At 35.3% G+C, this 14,446-nt stretch overlaps 1 protein-coding gene across 1 annotated transcript; it reads left to right on the top strand.

The window, feature by feature from the left end:
• The first annotated feature begins 7,861 nt into the window (after positions 1-7,861).
• Positions 7,862-13,691, top strand: LOC110709080 (protein NSP-INTERACTING KINASE 3-like). The gene is made up of 11 exons (XM_021887299.1): positions 7,862-8,846; positions 9,328-9,460; positions 9,555-9,626; positions 9,732-9,875; positions 10,078-10,149; positions 10,277-10,336; positions 10,604-10,701; positions 10,860-11,009; positions 11,454-11,795; positions 12,088-12,479; positions 12,808-13,691. Exons 1-11 carry the CDS (start codon positions 8,750-8,752, stop codon positions 13,117-13,119), a joined length of 1,872 nt encoding a protein of 623 aa, XP_021742991.1. The 5' UTR covers positions 7,862-8,749; the 3' UTR covers positions 13,120-13,691.
• Positions 13,692-14,446: the final 755 nt, after the last annotated feature.

Here is a 14,446-nt window from a genome sequence, read left to right on the forward strand (position 1 = left end):
TAACACCTTCCAAACTGTAGTTTAGTTTGCTTGTAGCTTCAAATTATGATTGTTAATATATGGAAGATACTACTTCCTTAGTTTCAACTAAATTAGTGAGGTAATGGATTTGTGTGGAGTTAAGCGCGTATCATAGACCACAGTACATAGTTGCTTAATTGTAGGATTATTAGCTTCATTAAATTGATTTACTATCTCTGTTTAAGTCCAACCGTAATCACTTTATGAAATGGATTGAATACACGAATGCTTTTCTTTTCAAAAATCTCTCATCTCTATTATAATTTCAACATACCTCAACTCATGACATCAAAGTAGAAAATATTCTTTTTTTTTTATCCTTTCAAAATAAGAATCGTCAATAGTACGCATGTTCCTTGTTTTCCTGAAAAATTTTCTAGTTCAATAAGTTAAAATTATTTTACTACGCCATCCAATTTCTAAAATAGAAAAATACATATTGGTTGTGCAAAATTTAAAAACATTGGTGGGGTAGTGATGGCGTGCAAATAATTAAATGTAGAGGTACTTGCATAATTTTCCCAATGCCTACATGCAAAACAGAAAATGAGGATTTAGAGTTCCAAGTAATAGAGTATTGGTTGTATTTTTTTTTTAGTTTTTTGATGAAATTCCAACTTAGGGAATAATCAGCTCTCCCAATGCGACAAATATACTCTTCATACCCCTTGGGTTCCGCATTCTACTACTTCTAGGCATCATTTTTTGTATTTTTTTTTAATATTCATTTGTTATTATTGTACTGTATTTAGAATTTATCAAATACGGAGTAACTAGATGAAAACACAACAGTATTTAGAACTCCTATAAATCATTTCCTTATATGTTAATTTTCATTAAAACCGAGGGTTAGATAAGCATTTTGATGAGAGTGAGGGATAACTCAAGTGGTCAGAGTTCTCCACCCGCTTTCAATAGATTTTGGGATTGATTTTCAACACCTGTCCTTGTGGCTCTCCAAACTTAAAAAAAAAAAGAGAATAAGTATTTTGATTTTTTTTTTTTCCACATGACAAAATCTTGATAATGTAGTCAATCGAAATAGATAGAGGTGATCATTGGACGGGACGGGACGGGTAAGGCCAAAAAAAATTAGCCCACGGGTCGGGTCGGGATTTTTGTGCCCAAACGCACTAAAATGGTCGGGCCGTGCAGGATTTTTGGGCCGGGTCAAAAACAACTTAAAATGCATAGAACCGCATTTCCAAACCCGCCAAAAAAAAAATTGAGTTTGGCTGGGCCTGATCCAATTTCGGGCAGAAAAAGCTATCCAAAACCCGCTCAAAATCAGGTCGGGTCGCAGGCTAGGCTAACTTTGATCAGGTCTAGAAATAGGGTAACCTATAAGCTTGTAAATGACGGAGGGTGATAGAGTTAATAAGACTTTTTTGTAGCAAATTCTTGAAACTCTATTATCGTGAAAAAGTAGAACATTATACGAGTATCGGATATTCAGATGTGCACATAATTATAAAACGAATGATCCATTACTCCTATAGTCCTATGGTATGACTATATTGTACGGATAACATAGAATACACCCGATTTTTTAAGCATATTTTCATTTGTTGCATGGTACAATAAGTAAAAGACACTTTCTCATATGGCAACGTCATATTTAAAAATTTTCCTTCAAAAATATTTGTTTTAAAAAAAAAGTATTCTTATCATAACAAAATATTGTATTAAAATAATGACATTTTCTTTACATAAAATCTAAACTAAACTTTCTAAAATATTAAATTGTTCATTATAACTATTATATGTGGTTAAATACTACTTCCTCCGTTTTTAAATACTTGCTCCACTTTTTATTTTCGACCGTTTTTAAATACTTGCTCCATTTCTTTATTTGAAAAGCTTTTATAATATTTAATTCATTTCTCCCAATTAGTGGACTCAACATAAATAATATTTTATTAATTTCATAATCTCTCTCCTCCAATTCTCTCAATTACATTTGCTTTTTACAATTTTTTATTTTTCTACAACCCTACTACCTCCATATTTTATTACTTTCTCCAATTTCTCCTAAAACTTCGCTCATGAAAATATAGAGCAAGTACTTAATAACGGAGGGAGTAGATACTTGAATAATTGGTGTGTTGAGTCCTTATAGTTTTATACCGTTTTTATAATTGAATTTCATTATAATTATTTAACAACCGTGCATCTATTACACGGGATTTAACCTAATTTTAAAATAAATCACCTTGGCTTATAATACAACTTAATAAATTTTAAATTTATATATGGTTTTAGGTTTAGGGCCATATTATCAAAGAATGGGAATAATAACATTAGTTATTAGTATTTTAGAAACCATGGTGCGATTCCTTTTTTAGTGGCACAAGCCTTAGCCAAGGGCATAGGGACACAGGGTGTAGGCGCACTACAAATGCTTTATAGATTCGGTCTCACGAACCACTCATAATAAATTATAAATGTATAATAACAACTTAAAGGCTCAAATTACGTCCCACCCATGCACACGTTAAGCGGCGCACTTTATATAGCTTTGCTTAATTAGCTTAAGACAACCCACCTCAAAAAAATTATACTAAATTTTGGTAATATTGTCCGTTTTGAAGCTTGTCCGCACGGAATTGTTTTTAGACTTCTTTCTAAAAAATACCATATTAATAAAGTGTGTTTTCACTTATAAGGAAATTTTCCAAACCTTATTCTTTCTATGTGAGACTTGACTCGATTGCCTATACCCTGACAATCCACAATCACCTAGTATTAATATGGCTAAAGGTGACTTTGAAGTAAATCGAGCACTATATTATTGAAGAGAATATATGTTAGTATGCTACACTTGCTATACTATATTATTATTATTATTATTATTATTATTATTATTATTATTATTATTATTATTATTATTATTATTATTATTATTATTATTATTATTATTATTATCATCTCAAAAACAGACAAAGTCATATAACCTACAATAAATTAGTGGGAAGCCGAGATACAATTTGGGCCCCCACTCCTCTAGCTATAGCAAAGCCTATCCTAGTAAAGATATGAGTTGCAGCACGAGCCCCAATGTCTTGTGTCGTCGAGAACCTCTGAACCCGCTTTAGCAACGCAACAACCTCCTTCTCTAATTCCCCAAGTGAAGAAAAGGAGAAGGGAATGAAACCATATCCAATCAGCCGACAACTAGCTTCATATTTCACCCGCTTCCGGTGAGCCGCATCAGCCACAACCCGTCCAGGAACAAAGTCAGAAAGCCCTGTATGTGTCAAAGGAGAAGACCCTGTTAAGTCTACACATACATCGTGACCACGATCCCAGGAATAAAGTAACACATCAGCAGGTTTAAGAGCCCCGTCATTCCCTCCGGACAACCCTATGTCAACCTCCTTTCTTGTTGAAATCCCAGATCTGTAACAGATATCAACACGGGTATCCCAAACAACATTATATCGATGTTTAATACCCACAATACCAGCACACGACACCGCGTGATCACAAAAAATATCCCCAGTAAAAACCCGAGAACAAGCAGAGAACGGCGTCGAGACAGAGAACACTGGAACACCTAAGCGGTAGCACAACACACATCAGTAAGTCTTTGCGTTCATTGTCTGATCCAACCCCAAAATAGGAACCGCCCGAAGCCAAGTAGAGGTGTGATCTCCCTGTTGCGATTTCCACAATGCTGATTGACGGGGAGATAAAGAGAAGGTGAATTCTGCAGAATCGGTAACCTTTGTGAAATATATATCTGCCAATTTCTTCATGAGTTTAAGGGCAACGACCTCACTAGGATTACTCAAAAAGTCAGACTCCACCGTTCTATTGAACAAGCTCAACGCATCCTCAAAGGCTCGACCAAGGCCAACAACGCCAGCATGCTGTAAAAGCTTTGTCTGCAACCCAGCAGACTGTAACCGCGAAGCAAGAAAAGCATAATGACGAACATCACCTGCGGAATAAACACCCAGTCCGCCATACGCAAAAGGCAAGGTGACAAGCAGCCACTGCTAATCGCCAAACCCAGGCTCTGAAGCAGCAACGATACGCTCCAAGGAAGACCGAAGAGTCTCGTCGAATGTGCGCTGAGTCACCTCAAAAGTACTAGGGGACAAGTACGCAAAGCAAAGTAGAGTTTAGAAACTCCGTACAAGCCCTAAGCAACAACAACTCGCACTGAGGATCATCAAGCTTAACAACCCTATCTATAAGAGTAATGGTCTTGGTCACCCTCTGCATCACAAGCTCACCTCCAAAACTAGAATCGGAACTAGCGGGACCACCAAGAAACTTTACACCACGCAAGGGTCGAGCAATATTGGGTGGAAAGACACCCACAAGCCTGCTACGAGGGTCTTTTGTAGGCCAGAAAACTTCAGTTTTTTCCACGTTAAGATGTAACCCAAAACGAGGCCCTTCCTCCATAATCAACTGCAGAACCTTCCCCCACCACCAACGTGTCACAAATAACAGTGTTGTCATCTAAATACCAGGCCTGAAGACATACATCAAAAGTGTCTCTGATTTTACACACCAAGGGTTGTAAAACCAAAGCAAAAAGCAGAGGACCAAGGGAATCACCCTGCTGCACCCCCTGAGACGACCATAAGGTTTGGTCCCCGTAATACAATCTAGCTGGATTAGAATAGCAGAATTCAACCCATCGTGAAAGGCCCGGACAACGACGACAAACTTCACGTAACATGACCAAATAATCAACTAGATTGAAGGCATTTTGAAAATCCACCAACAACATAGAAAGACCAACATCGGAACCACGATCCTCAATCAACCGATTCACAGCATGAAGAATCGCCTCACCTCCCAAAGAAACCCCAACACCAAATTGTAGACCATCAAAGTAAAGACTGGCCAACCATAACAACACCGACCTTCGAAACCAGACGCCGCCAAATAGTACCCACAACTATAGGACGAATACCACCACCAGGCTTGACAAGAGGTGTGAGAGGAGCACTAGCGATATACTCTCCTAGTTCCAAAGGACATCTTCCAGCTAGAAAGAGATTAACCACCCCGGAAATAGAGTTAACTAACTCATCGGAGACAGCCACAACAGCACCACTCAAGCAATCCATAAGGTGCTGAGCATGTAAACCGTCCCTACCACAAGATGTGTCATGCGAAAAACTCTTAATCCGATCTAAAACAACAGCAGAAGTAGTAACGAGATAAAGGTGATCAACAGGTATATTAGGCAAGGATGGAGCTGGATCAATAGGTATATTATTTTGTTGTTGTGTCAATGTATGGTATCAGATCAACTGCCATTAAATTAGTTTAGTGAGTACTCGTATTAAACAATGAAGAAAAAACTTGCGTGGATCTGATCCACAATAATATTATTGTGGATCTAAGGTTTATACGCACGTAATTGGCGTTATATTGAACATAGTGACCCTTATGTTGAAAATAGTGACCCTAATTATAACATAGTGACCTTCATTATTCATATTAACTAGTATATAAAAATTTCATAAAAAAACATCTTATAGCCTTTATAAATTAAAATACCACAATGACTTTTAATTCAACATAATAACCTTTATTTAAATATAGTGCTTTTTTTTTTATTAATATAAGAACCATAGTGCCTCTAATGTTAGTAGACCACAATAAATTAGTGTGAAACAAGTTCATTTAAGAATTTGTAAAACAATGAAACTATTTACATAAAAGGAAATGTAATAAAATACTTCCGACATGAGAAGTTATTTAAGCATTAAATTGACCGTTAAATTAAAAAACATTTGTTGGGTAAAATTTTCTTAAAATTAGTAGTGCTATTAATAGACAACTTTTAAATTGTGAGTAATAAAAAAATAAAATAAAATAAAATAAAAAAAGTAGAAGTGAAAGTTATTAAAAAGTGGCTTGGTTATTGGTTATTTTTTTTAATTGAGTGATATGGGTAGTTATGAGTAAAAAGGGTGGTTATTGGTTTCTTTTTTTTTAAATAAATAAAAATAGAAAGGCTAGAATTGCAAGAAAGAGGATTTGGAGTGCTGTGAATGAAAGTTGAAAAAACAACACTTAATTATATATATATATATATATATATATATATATATATATATATATATATATATATAAGGCTAGAATTACAAGAATGAGAATTTGGAGTGTTGTGAATAAAAGTTGGAAAAACAACTTTTAAATTATATATAAGATAAGAGAGTAGTTGCTATATAAACTACTGACTACTCCATAGTTTTTTTTAAGAGGAGTGTGAGAGGTGTCATTGTTTTTTTATTTTTTTATTTTTTAAGGAAATCATAGTATAAGGGTTTTGCATTAGTAACATTCTAACGTACTCCAAAAATTCATTTTAGTATAGTGAGTGGAGTGTGAAAGGTGTCAATTTTGATATTTAGTCGAACTTATTTTATATTTGATTCATGTACTCATGCTAAATATTGTGTTTATATAAGTTAAAATTTAAATTTAGTATTTTTTTTTTTTTTTATAAATAGTTTGAAGTCAAGTCATTTGAGTCAAATTTTAACACCTTTATACTTGTCCACCGAGCTTCATGGCCAACACATGTATAGGAGATTAGGAGTAAAAAAAAAAAAAATTCAAAATAAAATTTTTGGCACCAAAAGCCAACAATTCCTAGTAGACAACTCAAGCACGTGACCTGCCAAAATACCTTTTCTGTAAGATTTTTTTGCACCAAAGTATTTTTATAAAATTAATTTTACTCGTAATTTTCTTTTACTCACTAGACACCCAATGGTTCACTCCGCTAATTTTCTGGTAAATAACCCATACATCCCCCTCAATTCAATCACCTTATTTTATTGTTTTCCCCTTATCTTTTTTATAACACAGAATTATTCCGTTGTCCTAACAAAAATTGATTATAAAATTTAAGCATTACTCCCCCCGTCCCATAATACTTGACACAGTTATCATTTTCGTCCATCTCAAAATACTTAACACATTATCAAATATGGGATGAGACCAGTAATAAAAAATATTTTCTTATACTCTCTTTGGATTACAAACCTTAAAATCCAATTAAATCCTACGTAATCTCTCTCCTCACTATCCCCACCCCCCTCACTTTTTTTTTCTTACAATATAAAAATACAAAAGAGATTCCTTTATATAATAAACAATTGCTTTAAATGGATCTACTTGTAATTTTCTTAAAATACGTGTTCATCCTCAACGTCCTAAGAATTATGGGATGGAAGAGTAGTATTTAGTAACATCAATCAATATGGATGTCATGTATCATCGTATTATTCATACTACTCTCTCCGGTTTATTTTTTTGCCCCTATTATAAAAATATGGGCCAAACTTTAAAGTCTTTGACCATAAAATACTCTTAATCTATTATTAGTAAAAATATAATGAGGTGGGAATCGTGAGATGTTGGATTTGTTTCATTGTATATCTTATAAATATCTAGTTTTTGTAATTTTTACACGTATAAAAATAAAGATAAAACAATATAAAGATGCATCTTGAAGGCCGCGTAAAGTCAAATGGGGCAAAATATTAGGGACGTAGGGAGTAATATACTTCGTATAGTGAATGTCAAGTATTATAGTATAATTCATATATAATTGATCTAAATATAAGTACGGAGTACTCCGTAGTATTTAAGATATGAGATCAATGTAATCGACCTCATCTAACACATACAAATATAAGAGATTGTTATATACACCTGGGTGCACGGTGCATCCCAGATTATTTATTTGCTCATTTGGTGATAAAATGAGTAATAATCATCGAAATGAGCAAATAATACCTTTATATGTACTGTGCAGCCGTGCATCGTATAACAAAATCAATATAATAATCCATAAATTAAAAAGAAAAATAACAGTACTCCAATTTCCCTCACTTTTAATTAGCATATGTCCCCCTCATTTTGGCAGTATGTTTGTGGGTTTTGGTTGTTTGGTTGTTTCTGTAAAATCAGTGGAAGGCCACACTGATTTTGATCCTATTTGCTTGCTAATTTCAGAGGAGAGAGAATTTTACAGAAACAAGATAATATGGTGATATGAAATTGGGTATCACTGGGCTTCAAACAAGGCTCCAAGCTAAACCCCAAATTACACAATTTCATATGGAATTTTGTGGGGATCAGTTTCTACTTATTATTTTTGGATAGCAAAATACTCAGAGAATTTTCATAATTTTATTTTCCCTAAATTTTTATTTTTTTGGAGTGCCCAGATCTCTAGGATCTTTCAGAATTTCACAGTATTATTTCCTTGTTCTTCTCAAAATATTTATGCTCATCCTCTTTGTTGTGTTTTGTTCTTCTTTCTTTGTTTTTCAAGTGGGTTCTGATTTTTACCCATTTTCTGACTTTTAACAGTGAGAATTGCTTGAAATAGAGATTTTTGAGCATCTGGGATTCTGGGTGTATTTCATTGTGCAGTAAAAAATCATACTGTATCTTTTTTTTTTTTCTCTCTGAAAAAGGGTAAAAATCACATCTTTTTTAAATAATTTGGGCTATTTCTTTCTTTTCTTGGCAATGATGGTTGATTTTCTGGGATTCTAATTTTGAGCCACCTTTTTTATGGGTAAAAATAAGTGGGGTTTGGATTTGGATAAGTCCTGAAAATCCTATTTTTTAGGAAAGTGGATTTCAAAATTTGTCAGAAAAGAAAGAAATGAAATTTGTGTAAGTGGGTTTGCACATCTGAAGACTGCTGGATCATCTGAATGCAAGAGCATTGAAAATGGGCTTTTCTTTGCAAATTACAGTAGGATTGTTTTTCCTGACTTTGGTGGGTGCTGTTTCTGCTACTCTCTCACCTACTGGTGTCAACTTTGAAGGTTAGTTCATCCCTTTTCATTTTCTTTCTATTTCTTATTTTTTAAATTTCTTTTTAGTAAGACAATTTTTATGGATGAGCACGAGATAAAATCTTGGTTCATGTAGCCGACCCTATCGGATTAAGGCTTTGTTGTTGTTGCTGCTGCTGCTGTCCTATGAAATTTTTTTTATATATATATATATATATATATATATATATATATATATATATATACTGGAGTGAGATTCTGTTCATTAATGTATATATGTTGTAATTTGTTAACCTTCAATTTGAGGTTGAGAAATAAATTCAATCCTAGTTTTCTACCTAATTTTTGTATGGGCCACAAAAACATTTGGTACTTCATTTAATACATGTATCATTATCAATCTGTGCAGTTCATTTTCTGGAAATTCTTCTGAAATTCCTTCTTTCTGTTAGTCAGTAAATTTATAATTTTTTTTTTATTTATATTTTTTGTTTGTTAAAAATCCTTGCAGTTGTAGCTCTAATGGCCATAAAAACTCAACTGAAGGATCCTTATAATGTTCTTGAGAATTGGGATGTTAACTCTGTAGATCCTTGCAGTTGGAGGATGATTACTTGCTCAACTGATGGCTATGTTTCTGCACTGTATGTGTCTTTCTCTTTGTGTTTGACACTAAAATTTAACATTATAATTTTGGAATGAGTGTTTCTGAGTGTTGTTATTGAACATGTTTGTTAGGGGACTGCCTAGTCAGAGTTTATCTGGGGTGTTATCTCCTTCAATTCAGAACCTCACTAAGTTGGAGTCAGTGTAAGAATTTTCAGAATGCTATATTCTACTTCAAAACCTCGTAACCTCGTATATGCTTTATGTAATTTGGTGAGTATGGTTGTTTATCGTTGTGGCCTCGTGTAGGTTGCTGCAAAACAATGCAATAACAGGTCATATTCCTGCTGAGATTGGAAAGTTGGAAATGCTTCAGACTTTAGATCTTTCAAACAATGAGTTCACAGGAGAGATACCGAGTTCATTAGGAAATTTGAGGAATCTAAATTACTTGTAAGTTGTTCCATTTCTTCAATGTGCTAGGACAATTTTATTCAGAATTTGAGATAGATGCAGCATGAATAGTTAGGATCTAGTACAAATGGTTCTATTAATTTTGTTTATCCTTTCTGATTTCGAGCTGCAGATAATCTAAGAATTGATGTTGGTTTATTTCTGTTGATTTCTGTTGTTTTGCTTTCTCTGTACAAGCCAGACGACTGAATAACAACAGCCTTACTGGACCTTGCCCTGATTCTCTTTCAAAAATTGAAGGGCTAACCCTTGTGTAAGTTCACTTTTGAAATTTTGAATTTCATAGTTGTTAAAGCTTGCCAATTTTTGTTAGAGATAGCATGAGCTTCTTTTGGTTGGAAACCTGGAATCATCATTTTGTTTGTAACAATTGTTTGCAGAGACCTCTCATTCAACAATTTAAGTGGTTCCTTGCCGAAGATATCCACCAGAACCTTCAAGTAAGTCCTTTTTATGCTTGGTTGGCTGTGTCGCATTATGACTTTCTGTTATTGTTACTCTGACTCATCATTTTATTGTAAGTACTCATGTCGGATCTTTGACACCCTAACTTATATTGAAAAGACTAAACATGAATCCCCCCCCCCCCTCCTCTCTTAAATTAGCAGAGCATGGAACTTACACACATACCTGTATATGATACTATAGCTTTCTGCATTACACGAATTTTGTTGGAAAAGTTTTCACTTGTTCATTATTCCTTTCAGGATAATTGGAAACCCTTTAATTTGTGGAACAAGTTCTAGTACCAACTGCTCTGTGGTATCACCTGAACCACTTTCCTTTCCACCAGATTCTCTTAGAGGTATCTATTCAAAGAATTTATACCCTTCTGTTTATTGTCAAAAGGTGCAACTAAGCAAAATGTTCTCTTTTACTATTTTGAGTGCTTTTATATTCTTTCCTTCTTTTTTTAACGTAAAAGTTGTATAGTCAAATCGTGTCTGTTTTATGGTTTTCCAGATCAACCAAATTCTTCTGGAGGGAAAAGTCACCGTGCTGCTGTAGCAATTGGTGCAAGCTTTGGTGCTGCTCTTTTGACCATAGGCGTCATTGGGCTGGGCATTTGGTGGTGTTATGGTCGCAAAAGACAAATATTCTTTGATGTGAATGGTTTGTCCACTCATCTGCTCTTTCAACCCTTCTCCTTGAATTTCAAGCAAATTCTTGCTGTTTTAACTGTTAAATGTGAAATTTGATGCTTCTGCATAAAATTTTCTCGAATGGAGTATGTGTCATGGATCCAGATTCCTTTGTGGATATATTAAACACATAATTGGTTAGGAAGTGAAGCAAACATCATCCTTTGTACTGGAGTAAAACTACTTAAGTAGAGAGGAATACAATAATAAGTAAAACTACTTACATAATGTATGGAGAAAATTTAGTTTTCATGGTACTGGCGTCTTAAGATTCTGCCATCTGACTACCACAGAAAGAAATTTCATCATTGGGTTTTCCTCAATGTATAAACTTAGATGATTTATTTAGAGTTTCTGTACATTATTGTCCTAACTGTTACACCCTACATTCAGCTGATTATATCTTGATTGGCAGAACAATATGACCCAGAGGTTTGTCTTGGCCATTTGAAGAGGTATAGTTTCAAAGAGTTGCGTTCTGCGACTAACCATTTTAGCTCGAAAAATATACTTGGAAGAGGTGGATTTGGCATAGTGTACAAAGGCAGCCTAAATGATGGCACGCTAGTAGCTGTGAAAAGGTTAAAGGATTATAACGTAACAGCAGGGGAAATTCAGTTTCAGACAGAGGTTGAGACTATTAGTCTAGCTGTTCATCGGAATCTGCTTCGACTTTGTGGTTTCTGTTCAACTGAGAATGAGCGACTTCTTGTCTATCCATATATGCCAAATGGTAGCGTGGCATCTCGCCTAAAAGGCAAGCTTCTTACTACTTGTCTATCCATATATGCCAAATGCTTTGAATTCTTTTGAGAAATGTCTATTTTTACTATTTGTATATGTACCTATCCCTTGTTTTGAAAATTCCATTTCATTAACCTTTAACAAACTAGCACCTAGTAACAAATATCTCAAGCGTATTCTAATGTTAAGTTACATGATGCTATCTCAAGCTCCAATTTTTCGATTAATCACACATTTTGTTCAACAAATTATCACCCAACAACTGTATATTATTTGTATAATGACGAGTAAATTATTTGTTGCAGATTTTATTCATGGTAGACCTGTCTTAGATTGGTCAAGGCGTAGGAGCATTGCTTTAGGCACAGCAAGGGGGCTGCTGTATTTGCATGAGCAGTGTGACCCTAAAATTATTCACCGAGATGTCAAGGCAGCTAACATTCTGCTTGATGAAGACTTTGAGGCAGTCGTTGGTGATTTCGGGCTTGCAAAGCTTTTGGATCACCGCGAGTCCCATGTTACAACAGCAGTTCGTGGCACTGTTGGACATATTGCTCCAGAATATCTTTGTACTGGCCAGTCATCTGAGAAAACTGACGTATTCGGGTATGGAATATTGCTCCTTGAGCTGATCACTGGGGAAAAGGCCTTGGATTTTGGCCGAGCATCTAATCAGAAAGGCGTTATGCTTGATTGGGTAATCTTCTTTATGTTCTTTCCCTCCCCTCAACGTATTTATAACTAATGTTAAACGGCAATTAATCAATTTAAAGTGGATTCGTATATTCAAAATAGTTCATATAAGGTCAACCCAAGTTCAATGCACAACTAAAATAAGGTTAGACAGGTCTCAATAAGTTAAAATAAGTTAAGAACGAAACCAAAATGTGTAGTTTGTGATATTGCTTATAATATGGATTACATGCACGAGTGCTAAAAATTAGTCTCTCTGGGCTAAGCTTGTGAATTCGCCTTTGGAGCATCTTTGTTTTTTCATTGCTTACTTGTTAACTGAAATGCTGCAGGTAAAGAAGTTGCACAATGAGGGGAAGCTAAACCAGTTAGTAGATAGGGACTTAAAGAACGACTATGACAGGGTGGAATTAGGAGAAATGGTACAGGTAGCTCTTTTATGTACACAATTTAATCCAATTCATCGTCCAAAAATGTCTGAAGTCTTAAGGATGTTGGAAGATGATGGGTTAACTGAGAAATGGGAAGCTTCACAGAGAATCGAAACTCCTAGGTCGAGGTCCAGCGAGCCACAGCGATACTCAGACTATATAGAAGAATCTTCACTTGTGGTTGAAGCTATGGAGCTTTCTGGTCCAAGATGATAAGACATAGATTTGCTCGATGCACGCATGTTTATCATGGCTTTGTCGCTTGTAGTGATCCGGAGTACTAAACCCAAATGCAAGTGAAGTGCCATTGTAATCATGCCCTATCAACAGTGAGGATGCTCTCTAGTAATCGGACAATCCAAGTACTACATTGAGAGAGAAGAAAATGTAGTTTCAAAACACTCCTTCCGATTACTCTAGAAATGGACTGTGTGGTTACTACAGAGGATCCTGATCCGAAATCAACACCCTTTAGTTTAAGTAGTTAGCTTCCCTGTCTCACCTTCTTCCACTCATGTAGCAAAAGCTTTTGAGTGAGGAAGAAAAAAGAATTGTGATTGATGTCAATAGAATGTAATTCAATCTGTAAAAAGGAATATATGATGGAATGTATAAGGTTTAGAATTAGGTGGGTTTGTTAATTGTTACCTTGTAACGTATGGAAAGAAAATTTTGAGGTTATGTGAGCAGTTGGGAAATGTAATTATATAATTTGTTCCAAGCTAAAGTTTGATGTGTTTGGTTTTATTGATCACTGATGAGATTAGAAAACTCAATAGTAGGCACATTCATTCTTCCCTTCTCTCTATCTATTTTACGAGGGTTGAGAACCCTTAGGATCAACCAAACATTTATCTATTGTTTATTCGTTTTTTATAGGATGGTACTAGTTGTAATTAAACACAATTAATAACTTTTGATCAGCTTCGTGCATCACAACTGTTTGGGGGTAAAAATACCCCTGACAAATGGACCACTGTTAATACAACACGTGTCCCAATAGCATGCTGATACGTGTCAGCCTTAAAGAGGCCCCAAGGGATCCAACCATCTACTGACACGTGTCACCTAAACCCTAGAAGGGAAACTGATCCCTTTCCCTATAAATAGAGGAACCATCCTCATTTATAAAGAACATTGAATACACATTCAATCCACACAAAAACCGAGCAATATTCATTGCAGAATTCTCTCTGAATCAGAGAAGTATTTACATTTCGCACTATACTCCTCATACGCGTTCTAACTTGATCGTCGGAGGCGGAACTCCCACCCCTGGGAGTCTCCGTTGTTTTGCAGGTACAGGCAGTCGGAGGTCAGTCTCGATGTTGTAACTCTCTCGTAGGACACATAAAAAAACCCCGAAACATTGGCGCCGTCTTTGGGGAGAGTATTACCGAGATGGCTTCACAGCAGTCTGTACCGCCTGCTGATAGGAGGCGGCCTACGGTCGAAGTCAAAGACCGAGTGCCTCTTCCCTATCCTAAATGTCTAAGCCGGCTTAAACGTCGACCTACCCAGACAACTTTCAGAATACCTC

The sequence above is a fragment of the Chenopodium quinoa genome, unplaced genomic scaffold (genome assembly GCF_001683475.1).
Source record: "Chenopodium quinoa cultivar QQ74 unplaced genomic scaffold, ASM168347v1, whole genome shotgun sequence".
Classification (NCBI taxonomy): Eukaryota; Viridiplantae; Streptophyta; class Magnoliopsida; order Caryophyllales; family Amaranthaceae; genus Chenopodium; species Chenopodium quinoa.

What these genes read in the sequence shown, in the direction of transcription:
- LOC110709080 (XM_021887299.1), top strand. Translation starts at nt 8,750, where the DNA reads ATGGGCTTTTCTTTGCAAATTACAGTAGGATTGTTTTTCCTGACTTTG. An exon ending in ATATCCACCAGAACCTTCAA is followed by an intron (nt 10,337 to 10,603) that starts GTAAGTCCTTTT and finishes TATTCCTTTCAG; the next exon opens with GATAATTGGAAACCCTTTAA. An exon ending in AAGGCGTTATGCTTGATTGG is followed by an intron (nt 12,480 to 12,807) that starts GTAATCTTCTTT and finishes GAAATGCTGCAG; the next exon opens with GTAAAGAAGTTGCACAATGA.